This window comes from Festucalex cinctus, chromosome 16, assembly GCF_051991245.1.
Source record: "Festucalex cinctus isolate MCC-2025b chromosome 16, RoL_Fcin_1.0, whole genome shotgun sequence".
Taxonomy (NCBI): domain Eukaryota; kingdom Metazoa; phylum Chordata; class Actinopteri; order Syngnathiformes; family Syngnathidae; genus Festucalex; species Festucalex cinctus.
The window spans coordinates 19,743,259-19,759,042 of record NC_135426.1 but is presented as its reverse complement, the minus strand read 5'-3'; the positions used below and the strand labels follow the sequence as shown (position 1 = coordinate 19,759,042).

The window sequence follows — 15,784 nt, the reverse complement described above, 5'->3', positions numbered from 1 at the left end:
GCCAACTGGGATTGTCCTCGCGAGATTTCGCCAGGCTTCCATCGGAGCTGCGAAAGGGAGAGAGGAGAGGAGCCAAGCAGGGTATTTGCGATGGGACGAAATTGTTTACATCGACAAGTGGCCGCTGCCATGTCTTCTTGGCTTCTCGGGTTGCTAACACTGGGCGTTATACTCCATTCTTCCTCCGGGGCTCAAACGCGGAGCCTCTCGCCAGGTAAGGCCGCTCTGGAGGGTCTCCAGGCGGGCCAGGCGGACCGCCGTACTCCGCTGAAGTCTCTCCACACCTTTCGTTTTTCCGCTTCTTGCCCTCTCCAACTAAACGCTTTCCGCTCAACTTACGTCGCTGTAAACTTTACTTCATATTGACGTTTTCCACTTACATCAACTATTATGAAGTCACTCTTGACTCTCCACCAGGGGGCGCTAACTTGACTGTACCAAGACTCCAGTACAGTGAACCCCTTGCTTTCACTTCTCTATCATTTTGGAGGGAATTTTCTTTCTTTCTTTTGTTTTTTTTTATGGGATCATTTTGTCACAGTGGTGCCTTTTTGATTGGTTTATTTATCACTACTGAGATTCACACTTATTTCTCCTTCTGATTGGATGCCTGGGTCTGAAGGGAGTGAGGGAGGCTAGGCGAGCAAGACTGTTGTCATGGGAACGACTGCATTGTTGCATTGTTTTAAATGGCCCTGAGTACTCGTCCTTCCACACATTTTCCCACCTCATTGTGGAATTCCTTCTTTTGGAAATTTCCAACATGTATGTGTTTGCATGCAGAGAATCTCCTGGTCATCACCGCTGCAACGGAGGAGACGGACGGCTTTGTGCGCTTCATGACGACGGCCAGAGAGTTCAACTACACCGTGAAGGTAACCCAGTGGTGACCACGATGATGATGATCATCATCATTTGATGGTTAATGATGGTGATGCTGCGGGTCAGGTTCTAGGCCTGGGGGAGGAGTGGAAAGGGGGCGACATCGCTCGTACGGTGGGTGGCGGGCAAAAGGTGCGCTGGCTGAAGAAGGAGCTGCTCAAACACTCGCAGCACGAGGACCTGGTGGTCTTGTTTGTGGACAGGTAACGCCCACCTTGCTGTTTCAAAGCACTGGGCCGGTTGTCAATTGAACCCCCTTTGTCTTGTCTTCCAGCTACGACGTAGTATTCGCTTCGGGTCCTGAGGAACTCCTGTACAAGTTCTCGCGGCTGGGACACCGCGTGATGTTCTCGGCCGAGGGCTTCTGCTGGCCAGACCAGAGGCTGGCTCCCAAGTACCCCGCCGTGCATACTGGGAAACGCTACCTCAACTCAGGAGGTAGGAGAGCACCACTTGGGCATTGTTGAGAAGCATTTCCGGATATTTTCTGACTCTTGGTTTTCTCACTCGGACTTGGCTGGACTGGTTTTGTTCCAACCAATCAGAGGACGGAAAAATGCTGATGTTATTCTAAGGCGAATTTGAAATCGGATTTGGTTCAAGAAGTAGTCCCAGTGCTTATATAGACTAAGCCAGGTGGTGTTAACTTTTTTGACTTTGCAGCCCAACTTTTCCCATTGTGTACCATACGCATACTAGAATTGTAAATATGTTTTAAGTAACCAAAAATGAACTTCATTGCACATCTGTCAGGATTCATCGGCTTCGCACCAGATGTCAGCGCCATAGTCCAGCAGTGGAAGTTAAAAGACAACGACGATGACCAGCTCTTCTACACCAAAATCTATTTGGACCATAAGCAGCGGGTAAAATGGCATCTGGCCTCCCACATTAATGTCATGAGGACATTCTATTTTGTCACTATTGTTTGTTTGTTTTTCCCCCCCACCCTCAGACCAAATTCAACATAACGCTGGACCACCGCTCCAGAATTTTCCAGAACCTCAACGGCGCTGTTGGTGAGACCTCGCAAGCTGTCAGTTGTTGCGTTATAAAGCGAGCTGTTACTAATTGCACTCGCTGAGTTCTCGTCGATGTTGATTTTGTCAGATGAAGTTGTCCTCAAGTTCGAGAGGGCCAGGGTCCGCGTGAGGAACGTTGCCTACGACACACTTCCGGTTGTCATTCACGGCAACGGACCCACCAAGGTCGGTTGCTCAACACTTTCTTGACCACCAACGCAAATTTTCACAAAGTAAATATAATTGTTGTACCTGTCACTGGCAGAGATAAATGAACCAAGATACATCTTGTAAAATCATCATCATTTTCAAATGTGATGCCACTTTTGCTCTGCAGCTGCAACTCAACTATCTGGCCAACTACGTCCCGACTGCGTGGACATACGAGGAGGGTTGCGGCAACTGTGACGACAACCTACTTTTCTTTGATGAAATCGACGTGCGTAAGCCGCCACTGCTTTATCTGTGAAAGGACCATATTAAGATTTTTTTTTTTGTTGTTTGTGTGATTTCAGGATCAGGACATGCCACTGGTGCACGTGGCTGTGTTCATCCATCACGCCACGCCCTTCATGGAGGACTTCCTAGAGCGGCTGACCACACTCAACTACCCTTTATCACGCCTCCACCTTTTCATCCATAACAACGTATGTGGAGTAGCTTTTGAACCACTCGTTTTGATGAGCTAGCTGACATGCTAAAATATAGCAAAATGGTAAGATGAGAATGGAAAGCAGAGATCTGAAGCTGTAAGGGTTTAAATTGGTCTAGAGATGTGGAAGAGAAAGGTAAATGTGTAAAATGTCTCGTAATTTGGGAACTTTAATGTGAAAATCAGAATTTCTGAAAAATTAGGCATTATTGAAAGATAGAATCCAAGATGTCCTGAATCAGCTGAAAATGTAATGGTTTGAATCAGAATAAGTATCAAAATATGGAACGATGTGTGAAGCTTGAAAAGCATCTCTACTCACTTCAATAGTATTTATTTGTTCTTGTGCAATTCTCAATATGTGGCTTCCCGTTGGCAGGTGGTGTACCACGAGCGCCACATTCACTACTTTTGGCAGCGTCACCGTTCTCTCTTTCCCGACGCCGTGCTGGTGGGACCCGAGGAGAACCTCCAGGAGGACCAAGCTCGCAAGATGGCTGTGTGAGTGCACGACCAGTCCCGGCGAGCTTTGGGTGCTTCCGAAGCTGAGCTTGCCACTGTGCATGTCCGTAGGGAGGCGTGTCGGAAGGATTCTCATTGCGATTACTACTTCAGCATCGACTCGGATGTTGTCTTGACCAACCCTGACATCCTGAGGATCCTCATGGAGGAGAACAAGTATGCGTGACATGTGCTTGGTTTAGTCAGGTTGTTGTTTTTGTTATTATTCTCGTTGAATGAATGCCGGAATGTTTTCCAGGTCCGTCATCGCACCAATGCTTTCCAAACCCGGGAAGCTGTGGAGCAACTTCTGGGGTGCCCTGAGCGCCGAAGGCTACTACTCCAGATCGGAAGACTACATCGAGATCGTTCAAGGGAAGAGGATGTGAGTGTCCGTGACCGTCTCGTCCTTGCCCCCTCTCAGCAATCCGACCACTCGATCACTTACCCCGCTCGTGTGTGTTGCAGCGGCCTGTGGAACGTTCCGTACATGTCGCAGGCCTATCTAATCAAAGGCAGCGTTCTGCGATCCAAACTCTCCAAGCTCAACCTGTACGAGGGCCCCAACTTGGACCCGGACATGGCGTTCTGTCGGAGGGTTCGAGAGCAGGTAGCTATGAATGCTCGTTGGAAAAGAAAATACAACTGGAAACGTAACGTAACGTATCTCCCACCCACCGACAGGGAGTGTTCATGTTCGTGTCCAACCGCGACGACTTTGGGCGTCTGGTGTCGTCCAATAACTTCAACACGTCCAGGCTGCACCCAGACATGTGGCAGATCTTTGACAACCCTCTGGTGCCCTCAACAGACACAAACACTTCTCAACATGTACCTCAATATTCACCTGTTTGTGTAACTGTCACTAATTGCTTGTCCTGTGGCAGGACTGGAGGGCCAAGTATGTCCATGAGAATTATTCCAAGATCTTTGAGGACCCCAAGAGCTTTGTGAAGCAGGTTAATGACATTATTATTATTATTATTATTATTATTATTATTATTATTATTATCATTATTATTATTATTATTATTATTATTATTGTTACTTTTAATATTTTTTTTATTATTGTTATGAGTACTACTTTTATTATTATAATTTTTATGATTATTATTGTTTATTCTGTGGACCATTTTTGTGTTGTTCCAGCCGTGTCCGGACGTGTACTGGTTCCCGGCCTTTTCGGAAAAAATGTGCGACGACTTAGTGGAGACCATGGAAGACTATGGCCAATGGTCCGGCGGCAAACACAGGGTAACGCCCACGTCACGAGTCCCCACGCCAGACTTCACAAGATCAATCAATCTTTATTTGTATAGCACTTTTCATACAAAAAAATGCAACTCAAAGTGCTTTACATAGTTTAAAAACAAATCCCTAACAATACTGACCCACAAAAAAAAAACTACCTTCCGCCTTCAGCCCGGCCGCCATCTTCCTTTCCTCTGACGTAAAAAGGTATGTCTTGATACATGGCGCTGGCTGTTTGTGTGCATGTGTCACGTAGGATGAGCGTCTGACCGGCGGCTACGAAAATGTTCCCACTGTGGACATCCATATGAATCAGATTGGATTTGAGAAGGAATGGCTCAAGTTTCTTAAAGAGTACATAGCGCCCATCACGGAAAAACTCTATCCCGGATATTCGCCTAAGGTAAGAGCTCTCTAGGTTCTTAAGAGTCATAAACCTGTTTTGACTCACAAATGATTTAACACATTTCCTTGATTTCTTGTGCCACATGCAGGCTCAAGCTATAATGAATTTCGTGGTGCGCTACCGCCCCGACGAGCAGCCGTCTTTGCGGCCACATCACGACTCGTCCACGTTCACCGTCAACATCGCCCTCAACAACAAGAACATCGACTACCAGGTACTTGTGCTGACCATGCTAGCGTCAGCTTAGCTTAGCTCACCCCCAGGCTTGACCAGCAGATGTGTTTGCGTGCATCAGGGCGGAGGATGCCGGTTCCTGCGTTACGACTGCAATGTGGAGTCGCCCAGGAAGGGCTGGTCCTTCATGCACCCCGGCCGCCTGACGCACTATCACGAGGGTCTACCCACCACCAGTGGAACCAGGTACATCATGGTGTCCTTTGTGGACCCGTAGACCTGTGAAAGGAGAAATTATAAGGAGCTCCAGGATTTCACTACTCTAGTATTTTGGAGGGGATTTTCTATTTTTTTTATGGGATTATTTTGTCACAGTGGTGCCTTTTTTTCTAGAAACTCCAACACACTGTGTGTGTGCATGTGACTTTTAAGGCGTTTTAGAAAGAGTGAAAAAGATTTTAGTGTTGAATTTCCTTTTTACCTTGGTCATGTAAGTGGGGCTCTTCCGTGGACTATTTATATTTGACAAAAAAAAAAGGATCCACCTCCATGCTTGGCTTTGTATAAACTGCTTTAAATTATTTAAAAGTGAGTGAATTAACTTTTAAGAATTTTTAGACAAAATGAAAATACTCGAAGCTCTTGTGATTTTTATCCCAATTGTATTGGATCAAGAGCACCACTGACTGGTAAGAATGTGAGCCGTGCTGTTGTAACGGTGTGAAGAAAAGTGCTATACAAATAAAGTATAGACTTAAAATGACAACAAATGTATTTGGTGTTTCTTTTTTAGCGAAGCACACAAACGTACTGAAAACCCATACGGGCACATTTTGATCAATTTTAGTGCTCATATCACATCATATACTTTCATCCTCATGCCCTCCTCTGACATTTGTCTGGACACCTCTGTGGCCAGTGATGTTTTTTCCCCACTATTTGTAAAATTGTGATTCACATAAACAAATTCAGATTTAAACTGTTTTACAAACCACAGTATAATAATGTAAGTTCTGAATGGCTGTATTATACTGCCGCCTGGTGGCCAAATTGCGCACCTGCAAATGAACTAATCAGGATACTTGCCTCGTAGGCTTGAAGCTTGTGAAGTTGGGGTGGAGAAACCGAGCCTTGATTTGATTTAATAAGGGAAATAGCACTTTGTAATATTGCTCTTTAAAAAAATAACATGAATAAATAAGATGGAAAGAATTAAACAGTTTGGGCATGACCTCTACCGTTGAATGTGGCCGCGCATGTTCAGCCGTTATTACGGTAAAATCATTCCTACTGGGCATTACGGTCTGGGCGCAAAGACGTCAGAGGAAAGGAAGATGGCGGCCGGGCTGAAGGCGGAAGGTAAAGTAGTTTGTGGAGGTGTTTGTGTCGAACTGCAGATAGTCACGACGCGTCCCCAGATTAGCGTCAGCACCGCCACACTCGGAGGTAAAGTCCCCCTCAGCTTTTTTCCGATGGCGTCAAATCAGTGTTGTTAGCATGGCTAGCACAGCTGGGCTATATGAGCAGCTAAAGATAAATATTACTCCTATTTGACCACTTTGACACGAAACAATGCCTGTTGGTTTAGTTTAGAGTGTAATGTGGCAAATAAAACTTATTTAAATAAAAAGCAAAATGAAAATTTTCGTCCGGGAGTGGCACAGCTTGTAGCCGGCAGAGATCCACAAGCAGCCAGGAAAGGAGCAAGGCGAGTGCCCGGTCTAACTTGGGCCTCCACGAGCAAGGGCTCCCTTTTACGGTGGTTGCTAAGCAACAAGGAAATGTGTTTTCCCATAGTTGGCCACTGCGAGTTCAGCCTGCATGTGTGTGTGTGTGTGTGTGTGTGTGTGTGTGTGTGTGTGTGTGTGTGTGCGTGTAGTGGGTCAGTGTAGGTGGCTGTGCGTCGTGTGAGACCACCCTGCATGGACTCGTCGCCATGAGCAACAAGGAGATGGTTTCCACAGGTCACACTGGTCAGTGTCAGCTCTGTTGCTATGGTAACCCTGTAGATGGGAATATCAAGTTTTGATGGAGTGTGTGTGCGTGTCAGAGAGTAAAGGACAGAGGAACAAGCTGCTGGAGTGCCTCCCTCGCTCGCCCTTTCTTCCAAATGAGCGCCTGAGATGGAACACTAATGAGGTCAGTGTGTACTTATTAAAACCAACTAGCACAGACTCTACGCGACTAACAAACATTTGACTTGCAAAAATTTGAATTTACAACCTGACTGTTGTATAAGCCAGTTTGAGGCTGGCTATTTGGGGACTTAATCCACCTCATAATGTCATCATAATTACATCACAATTGTATAAAAAGAAAAAAAGTCAATCTTAGAGTTTAATTTTGCTTTTTCTGATCAAACAGAGGAGGGGAAAACGTTGACGTTATAAGGCAAATTTTAAAAGTACAGATAGACTTCTGAAATGCATTTTATTTGTAACTACCCTACTGTATTTTTCAAGTCGAAGCTTGTGTGTGTATGCAGGAGATCGCGTCTTATCTGGTAAGCTTTGATAAGCATGACGAATGGCTCTCCTGCACCCTGAAAACCAGGTACACACATACACGCACCTATAAATACAAAGATGGTGGACTCTGCTAACCATGCACCGTTTCAGGCCAAAGAATGGCAGCATCATCCTCTACAACAGAAAGAAGGTTAAGTACAGGAAGGATGGCTACTGTTGGAAGAAACGCAAGGATGGGAAGGACACCCGAGAGGACCACATGAAGTTGAAGGTGCAGGGCATGGAGGTGAGCAGCAGCACTCCACCAGTATGGTGGTCTCAGTTGAAAATGTCGCTAACTGTCTTTGCAGTGTCTCTACGGTAACTACGTCCATTCCGCCATTGTGCCAACATTCCACCGGCGCTGTTATTGGCTGCTGCAGGTAATCACACACACAGCGAGGCATACATGGACAATGTTTCCCAATGTTTATTGAGCCAAGGCACACCAGGTGATCTCTGATTGGGACTTGCATTTTAAAAGAACCCAGACATTGTGCTGGTCCATTACCTGAACGTGCCCTCCCTGGAGGATTCTGGCAAATGCAGTCCGCTGCTGTGCGCTGTGACCAGTCGCCACGACAGCGTGAAATGGAGCCGCGACGACTTGCTGGGTCAGCTCAAGCCCATGTGTAAGTGTACACACCCGTGCATTACAATAGTACACGACAATAGTGTGTAAGTGTGCATGTGTGCGCTTCAGTTCACAGCATGAAATGTTCTGGCGGGAGCGGCGATTTCAGCATCGAGGATCTGGTGCAACTCATCCTGGAGCGCCAGAGAACCAAACCGCAGCCACGCACGCACGCTTGCCTCTGCAACGGCAGCCAGGGTAACGCGATAGACAAAACAAGGAAGTGGAAAATGTGTAAACGCAGTCACTCAAACATTGTGTGTGTCAGGAGGGAACATTCCCCACAGCTGCAACAGCACCAAGCACCGGATCATCTCCCCCAAGCTGCCCCCGTCGTCGTCCTCGCCGCTGTCCTCAGAGACGGGGGAGCTGGGGGGCGGCGGGGGTGACGCCAAACTTCCCCAGCTCCAGGCTCAGGGAAGCCCCGCCTCTTCTCCTGTCCCCGCCTCCACGTAAGTTTGGCACATTAATTTACAGGGCGAAAAAGCCATATTAAAAGTATCAATTCATGGTTTTATGAATCGATATTGGGCTCTGAAAAGCAATATCGATATAGCGATATTTTAGACCAGCCCTAAATGTTGTCCTTCCTTGTTCTTCTTCTGTGGGGTTTGTCAATTGGCAAACCTCTTTTATGGAGCAATACTGACACCTACTGATATTGCCTTTCCATGTTTTTTTTTTGTTTTTTTTGGCTGTCCGTTTTTGGCATTTTTTTTTTTTTAATTGAAACCTATGTTGTTTAATTTTTGTGACCTTTTGTAAACTTGCACCTGACACAGTATTATAAATTAACTAACACTAAAACAAACAAAATAAATAAACTTAAGTCAACAAAAACTAGCAAATGTGCTCTGAAAACAAACAAAAAATGAACAGAATTTGAAAAATTAAGCAAGTGCTGAATCCGGAACTTGTGCTTCCGCAGCTCGGCCACGTCCCCCCCACTGACCACAGTGGCGCTGCCGCACAACGCCGTCATCGTCATGGCGACCACCGCCGCCATCTCCGGGGGCGGCGGGGAGGATCCCCCCAAGGAGAGCCTGGCGCTCACCCGCTCCAGCCAATTACTTCTCTCGCCCCCATTGCCTCCCCATGGCAAGCCCCCCTCACCCTGCCCGCCCTCCCTGCCCGCCCCTGTGCGCCACACCCTCTCCCTCACACTCCTTCCCTCCCCCGTCATAGGAGGCCTGCTCCTCACTCCCTCCTCCTCAGCCTCCCCTCCCTTACCTTTCTCCTCACCCTCTCTCCCCCCACCTTTCCTCCCACCCGCTTTTGACCCAGACTCCTTCCTGAACTCCCCCAAGCAGGGCCAGACATACGGCGGGCCCCTTCCTCCCATCATCTGCTCCTCCTCTCCGCTCTCCCCCTCCTCTCTGGCACTCTCCCCCACGTCCACTCCGCCGTCATCCATCTCCCCTCCCTCGTCGCTCTCGTCGTCCTCCTGCGAGACGGACAGGAAGGACACGACCTCGCTTCCGCCCTCCTTCCTCCTGTCGCCCACTTCCTCGGTGGCGCCGCCCCTCCTGCCGCTCTGTCTGGAGCTGGGAGCCGTTGAGGTGCCGGCAGAGACGGTGGGAGGTGATCACGAGGAGAAGGAGCAGGGACGTGACACTTGCATCTTAACGCCTCCCACAAAGCTGCTGCAGGTGAGGAGCAGTTAGTGCTGGGCAACCGATTGGGGTTTAAAAAAAACTATCACCAGCCATAAGAGTACAAATTTGAGTCAATTTTGCATAATCACCATGGCAACGTGTCTGTGTGGTGCAGCCCAGCCAGTCGTTAACGCCAGGAAGTGAAACCACATCACAGGAGCAGCCCTATGGTCACCTGCCCGCACCCACCGACACCCCCAACCCCCACGATGTCACCATGGAAACCTCCATCCAGGCGCCGCCCACCATGCCGGCGAAGCAGGTCAACGGACCGGGCCCCGATGCCGACCCGCCTCCTATGGACACGCAGCAGGAAGCGGAGGAGCTCGAAATCTCTTTCGACAGCCAGTTCCCGGACCTCATCTCGGACCTCATCACGGTGGAGGCCAACCCTGAGTCGGCGCCACCTCCCCCCGCCGACCCAGCCCCCGGCCCAGCCGTCTTCTCGGCCGGGATTCGCTACATGGTGCCCCCGCAGCCCTCCCCCTCCACGTCCTTCCTGCCCTTTCCTCACCCGCTGCCGTCTTCGTTGCCGCTCGCCTCCATCACGGACTTCTCGCCGGAGTGGTCGTATCCCGAGGTAACCCGCAACTACAACCTGCGTTTCCTTTTGTAAAATAAGATTGGTCAAAGTAGAGGTACTGATATAACTACTCTAACGAAAAAACTGTTTGGTAAAAAGAAAAAACAGGAAGATTAATATCGTAGTGAAGTACAAATTTCTGAAAGTGTATGTATTGTGTAGGGCGGGGTGAAAGTATTGATCACAGGACCGTGGAGTGAGCAGTCGGGTCGATACTCATGCGTGTTTGATCAGAGCGCTGTCCCGGCATCACTGATCCAACCTGGTGTGCTGCGCTGCTACTGCCCTGGTACACGCACACACACACACATTCGCATGTACACACACACACGCACACAAATCCTAACTGCATCATTTGGTTTTCTCGTCACAGCCCACGAGGCCGGTCTGGTGTGTCTTCAGGTCGTTGAGTCCGGGGGTTCCGTGTCGTCGTCGGTTCTGTTTGAGTACCGCGCCAGGAATGCCAGCTCGCTGCCCAGCTCTCAGCTCGACTGGCTCTCGTTGGACGGTCCGTGCGCCATAATTCAATCTATTTGAATGTAATGGAGTGACCATTAAGCTATTTTTGTTCTCCAGACAATCAATTCAGGGTGTCCATCCTGGAGCGCCTGGAGCAGATGGAGCGCAGGATGGCGGCCATGGCGGCACGAGACCTCGCGCAACGACAACATCAGCATCAGCAACATCAACATCAGCGGCAGCAACACGCAGGCCAAATGGCCGCCACCGCGCCCCTTCCTCCGCACACGGCGGAGGACCGCGAGCAGGTGAGGGAGGCCAGAGCCGCCGCCGTGACAACGTTGCCATCGTTAAACTGTGCGCGCGTGCCAGTCGTCCCAGTGGTTCGAGAGGAGGATCGTGAGAGTGTGCGAGAGGATGATGAGAGGAGTGCGGTGGAGCGGAGGCGACGAAGAGCGGCTTCAGCACGCGCCGTGTCACCGCGGGATGACGCTGCTCCATCTGGCCGCCGCGCAGGGTTACACGCACCTGATACACACGCTGATCACATGGAGGTACGTGTACACGCGCTCACGCAGGGGTGGGCCAACGTTTTTGCTCAAGGGCCACATTTGATTTAAATTAACCAAGTATTCAATTATTTTACAAGATAAATGATTAAAAACAAATTAATATAGATATTATTTAATTAAATAAAAACATTATGTCTTTGTAATCATTAACTCATTATTCAACCATTAAGATAAATGGCTATAAATGAACAAGCATTAATAAATACATTTTAATTAACCCATTTCAAAAATGTGAAATATGTATTATTTACAATCAATAAATTAATGAAAATGGATGGATGGATGGATTGTTGATAATGTCAATGCTTAGCTGGCCCCATTAAAACCTGTATGTGAAACCACTGTTGTGTTTTGTAGGCGTATACACAGCGACAGTTTGGACCTGGAACAGGAAGTAGACCCTCTCAATGTGGACCACTTCTCCTGCACGCCTCTGGTATTACTTGCTCCGTCCCGATCATCCGCCAACTGGTTCAGATTCCTGTTCAAAACACTGTGTTGCCACGGTTACCTGCATTTCAGATGTGGGCGTGCGCTCTGGGCCACCGGAGGGCGGCTGAGCTCCTGTACGGCTGGAGCGGCGTGGCTCTCGGCATCCCGGACTCGCTGGGCCGCCTCCCGCTGGCCGTGGCCCGCTCGCGAGGACATACTTGCCTGGCCGCCGCTCTGGAAGAGCTACACACGCATGCCGCCGCTTCCTCGCCTGCCTCAACGAGCCCGGACACAGGTGACACGCACGCCGTCAGTCATGGCTGCCCTTCGGATCTGAATCTGTGACCTGAACTTGTGCCTCTCCCTGCAGGCCTCAGCTCCTCCAGCAGCCTCTCATCGTCCCCCTCCCAATGTTCGGCCGCCCCCATGGACACCTCCCCCTCCTCCCCTTTGTCCCCTTCTTCATCCTCGTCGTCATCCTTGCCTGTGGTGGAGCCGCACGCAGGTAATATTTGATGAACATCACAGCAAAGATGCGATAAATAATGAGACAAGCGTTATCACCACAGTATTATGTATATACATGCACATTTCCAGTTTTTTTTTTTTTTTTTTTTTAAATAGTAATCTGTAAGGCATTTATTTGTAACCGTTTTGGGATCATAGGTTGAGATTTAACAAAACGTATCTTAAAAATAGATGTCTTACAGATTATTTAACTCATTTGCTCCCAAAAATGTATAACTACATTCTATTTTAAATGTATTAAGTGTCCCAAAGACGTATTTATACGTTTTGTTTGCTTTTTTTTTTTTTTTTTTTTTTATGCTAGAGCACAAAGAAGGCTTTGATGCAGCCTTTAAACTGCAGAGAATCGTGAAAAAATTGTAGCTATTTTAAAAATTGCAAGCAGGGGGTAGCAGAGTATGAGATCAACCATGATGAAAACAAGCTGTTTCCCAACAATTCTAAGCAGATTTGTGAATAAAGATGAAACTTAGCTATATTTTAATGTTAATTGCTGCAAAACGGAAACAGATACAAATGTACTTTTTGTCCTGATGAAAGAAGAGACTTTAATCTTTATTTTGGTAGGTTCCACGTTTTTATAGCAATGGAACACAGTATTTTGTGGGTCTTGCAAAATCAGTCAAAATCCAGTGAAACAGTTTTTGACTCAGTAATGCACAAATACTTTCAATAACGCAAGTGAATCTTTTGAAAGAAAATTTCATGAATAAGTGAAGTGGCCCTGGTTCACTCGCACTTTGCAGCTTTGAGCCTCTCAGAGTGTACGAACGAGGGCCCCGCGTCCCCCCGCCTCCCCCCCACGCTGGCAGAGCAGCTTCTGAGCTACAGCGACAACGTAGAGAATGAGGAAGAGGATGAAGAAGAGGAGGTGGTGGTACTGCCACACGCAGCGCAAGTGTCTGTTGCCACGGCGACGCGTGTTTACTCTCTGGCCTCCCGTGCGATAGGTCGACATGGCGGCGCTGGCGGAGCAAATCATCGAGGCCACGCCGGAGCGAATCAAACACGAGGACTTTGCCAGGGGGGCTGAGTCGTTGCTCCGTGAGAGGCAGGACGTCCAGGACACCTGGCTGGCGAACTACCTGGACACGGTGGACGCCCACACGCAGTCTCTGCCCAGGTAGCCCTCTACACCCCGTCGTGTACCTGTGATTTCTCTGCAAAATGGGTCTGAAAGTCCCCATAAAGTGAAAACAAAAGTTGTCCATAAGCGTGATCTCCATCTACGCAGGCGGGTTTGCCCCCCCTCACCCCTCAGCGCGTTGGCCCTCCAGAGGCTGCGGCCGCCCTCCTCCGCGGCGTGGGCCGAGTTTCTGAACGCGTCGGCCAACGGTCGGATGGAGCGCGACTTCGCCCTGTTGACCTTGACGGACGGTGAGCAGAGGGAGCTGTACGAGGCCGCCAGGATCATCCAGAACGCTTTCCGAAGATACAAAGTGAGCTTTTTACGTTGGCTTGTACTGACCTCTACTGAGCCTCATGCTCATTGCCTCTTTGTTTGCATGTGCGCAGGGTCGCAGGTTGAAGGAGCAGCAGGACATGGCTGCGGCTGTCATTCAGAGATGCTACCGCAAATATAAACAGGTACGTCTATTTATGTGCATTTTTTCATGGCTTCTTTTTAACATTATGAAATCACTATTTCTGCTTGACAAATTGTTTTGCAAGGGCGTATCACCCAGCCCTAGTTTGTGCTTCACTAACACTTAACCGCTGTTTCTCTACCTCTCTTTCTGGCTAGCTAACATGGATAGCGCTGAAGGTAATAAGGTGAACAGTAGATGTTTCGATGTTTGTGTGTGTAAGCTCATCGCAAACTGGGTGATGCAACTGAACTAGACGGAACAGGACAATTGAGAATAAACAACCCATTTATGCAGAAAATAGTTGAAGCTAATAATGCTACTGCCTGCGTACGTTTAGGCAGGAAAAAGGTAATACCCCTAACACGTCTCTTCCTTCGCCCCCGCCTCCCCAGTACGCCCTCTACAAGAAGATGACCCAGGCGGCCATCTTGATCCAGTCCAAGTTTCGCTCGTACTACGAGCAGAAGCGCTTCCAACAGAGTCGGCGCGCGGCCGTGCTCATCCAACAGTACTACCGCAGCTACAAGGAGTACGAGAGGCTCAAACAAGGCCCGGGTGGCGGCGGTGCAGGCCACAACCCCAAACTCAAGTAAATGCACTTCGCGGGCGTCATCAGTCACATGTGCAAGTCAGCCTAAGCTCACTCTGTCCACCAGGGGGACCTTCCTGACCAAGAAGCAGGACCAGGCCGCACGCAAGATCATGAGGTTCCTGAGACGCTGCAGGCACAGGTAACACACACTCGCGTACGCCAAGTGACGAGCCAGTGATTTGACACTTGTGTTTGTGCAGGATCAAGGAGCTGAAGCAGAACCGGGAACTTGAGAGAAGAGGCCTGACCACGTAAATCCACCACTCAGCATCCTGACGAATGTAGTTCCCGGCAGGGAGCGCATGGAGGCAAATGCCCATCTCTGTTAATATTGACATGTTGGTACACATGTATCCATACATATAATACACGGGACTTTTGAAATATTGTTATTTATGACTGCAAGTGAGTCTTAATGAACTGAACTGTGATCGCCTGTTTTGCATGACGCCATCACAAAGGAGGCATGTAGAGAAAATATCGGCTTTAATTCAGACACACTTTGAACATCAACAAAGCAAAGCATTGTGGTATGTGTAGTTCACATGCTTTGTATTGTATGTGTAAAAAACGAAAACAATCATCAATATCTGATCAACAATGAAAACAAACTAAACAATGACTTAAACGAGTACAGTGTGTATGTGTCAACAAGGTCCGGGGAACCGCTCATCACATGCCCTGTCTGATACTCTGGATGATTTGGAAGATGGCTGCAAAACACACAAACACACTTTATAGCGGAAAACTGAGTGTCAGTGATGATGTCTGTGTGAAGTTTGAACTCACCTGATCCACAAACCACGAAGACGAAGAGCGCGAGAAGCCACGGACCCACCGGAGACTTTTCCTCGTTGACCGGCCGCTGCAAGGCAAAAATCCCGCAGTCATATCGGAACGTGAGCAACTCTTCGCCTTAAATGACGTTTTCAGCACGGAGATGAAAGACAGTAAGCCCTATTAGCTGTGTAGTTTAGCTGTCGGTACCAACCGAGGTTTTCTGAACGTGTCCCCGCTGCGTGATGGTCTTGCTGTGTCGCTCGTTCGCCACCTTCATTCGCTGCACCGCCGACATGGTTGCGGGTGAGACCGGGACGGGAGAGCGACGACGACGCGGATTGTTGCCGAAAACAGAGGCACTTCTACTCGCGTCCGATGGTAACTGTTAGCAATAGCCAGATGGAGCCCAGCTCGTCACGTGACGCGCTGAGGCTTCTTCGCGGCACCAACGCGTTTCGGGAGCTTACACCGTCACCTGCTGGATGGCGTCACAATAACTTTTAGTAAAGAACATTTGATGAAACGATGATGAAACAGCAGTGCACCAAATACATTGATTGTAAGT

The 15,784-nt window shown here is 48.6% G+C and overlaps 3 protein-coding genes across 6 annotated transcripts; 2 read left to right on the top strand and 1 right to left on the bottom strand.

Moving 5' to 3' along the window:
• Positions 1–8: 8 nt before the first annotated feature.
• On the top strand, positions 9–5,652 carry plod3 (procollagen-lysine, 2-oxoglutarate 5-dioxygenase 3). The gene is made up of 19 exons (XM_077499574.1): positions 9–214; positions 784–875; positions 949–1,085; positions 1,157–1,320; positions 1,636–1,748; positions 1,838–1,901; positions 1,993–2,090; positions 2,242–2,343; positions 2,420–2,551; positions 2,936–3,057; positions 3,130–3,234; positions 3,317–3,442; positions 3,526–3,667; positions 3,742–3,855; positions 3,945–4,016; positions 4,207–4,311; positions 4,565–4,711; positions 4,803–4,928; positions 5,010–5,652. The coding sequence occupies exons 1-19, from the start codon at positions 91–93 to the stop codon at positions 5,163–5,165; spliced, it is 2,241 nt and encodes a 746-aa protein (XP_077355700.1). The 5' UTR covers positions 9–90; the 3' UTR covers positions 5,166–5,652.
• Positions 5,653–5,995: 343 nt separating this feature from the next.
• Positions 5,996–15,070, top strand: camta2 (calmodulin binding transcription activator 2). 4 transcript variants are annotated; one of them, XM_077500680.1, is made up of 26 exons: positions 5,996–6,247; positions 6,768–6,861; positions 6,939–7,027; positions 7,374–7,441; positions 7,507–7,642; positions 7,707–7,778; positions 7,880–8,027; positions 8,099–8,227; positions 8,298–8,481; positions 8,958–9,678; positions 9,800–10,264; positions 10,430–10,556; positions 10,641–10,775; positions 10,844–11,034; positions 11,099–11,280; positions 11,656–11,734; positions 11,821–12,025; positions 12,101–12,235; positions 13,005–13,135; positions 13,209–13,381; positions 13,493–13,697; positions 13,774–13,845; positions 14,003–14,023; positions 14,240–14,436; positions 14,504–14,578; positions 14,640–15,070. In XM_077500680.1, the coding sequence occupies exons 2-26, from the start codon at positions 6,825–6,827 to the stop codon at positions 14,692–14,694; spliced, it is 4,032 nt and encodes a 1,343-aa protein (XP_077356806.1). In that variant the 5' UTR covers positions 5,996–6,247; positions 6,768–6,824; the 3' UTR covers positions 14,695–15,070. The 4 variants fall into 4 exon arrangements, with proteins under 4 accessions (XP_077356806.1, XP_077356807.1, XP_077356808.1 ...); XM_077500681.1 differs by having other exon boundaries at positions 5,996–6,334; XM_077500682.1 differs by having other exon boundaries at positions 5,997–6,247; positions 13,005–13,129.
• LOC144003949 (stress-associated endoplasmic reticulum protein 1) lies at positions 14,909–15,680 on the bottom strand. Its single transcript, XM_077500694.1, has 3 exons — positions 15,431–15,680; positions 15,229–15,304; positions 14,909–15,152 (listed from the first exon to the last, which is right to left on the bottom strand). Exons 1-3 carry the CDS (start codon positions 15,512–15,514, stop codon positions 15,112–15,114), a joined length of 201 nt encoding a protein of 66 aa, XP_077356820.1. The 5' UTR covers positions 15,515–15,680; the 3' UTR covers positions 14,909–15,111.
• Between the last annotated feature and the right edge of the window lie 104 nt (positions 15,681–15,784).

Excerpts from the sequence above, each read along its gene's own strand:
- plod3 (XM_077499574.1), top strand. The coding sequence starts at position 91 with ATGGGACGAAATTGTTTACATCGACAAGTGGCCGCTGCCATGTCTTCT. Across the intron at positions 3,668-3,741 it reads GTCGGAGGGTTCGAGAGCAG|GGAGTGTTCATGTTCGTGTC; the intron begins GTAGCTATGAAT and ends ACCCACCGACAG. Across the intron at positions 4,712-4,802 it reads ATCCCGGATATTCGCCTAAG|GCTCAAGCTATAATGAATTT; the intron begins GTAAGAGCTCTC and ends TGCCACATGCAG.
- camta2 (XM_077500680.1), top strand. The coding sequence starts at position 6,825 with ATGAGCAACAAGGAGATGGTTTCCACAGGTCACACTG. Across the intron at positions 7,442-7,506 it reads TCCTGCACCCTGAAAACCAG|GCCAAAGAATGGCAGCATCA; the intron begins GTACACACATAC and ends GCACCGTTTCAG. Across the intron at positions 11,281-11,655 it reads CACACGCTGATCACATGGAG|GCGTATACACAGCGACAGTT; the intron begins GTACGTGTACAC and ends TGTGTTTTGTAG.
- LOC144003949 (XM_077500694.1), bottom strand. The coding sequence starts at position 15,514 with ATGTCGGCGGTGCAGCGAATGAAGGTGGCGAACGAGCGACACAGCAAG. Across the intron at positions 15,305-15,430 it reads GACACGTTCAGAAAACCTCG|CGGCCGGTCAACGAGGAAAA; the intron begins GTTGGTACCGAC and ends TTTGCCTTGCAG. Across the intron at positions 15,153-15,228 it reads CTTCGTGGTTTGTGGATCAG|CCATCTTCCAAATCATCCAG; the intron begins GTGAGTTCAAAC and ends TGTGTTTTGCAG.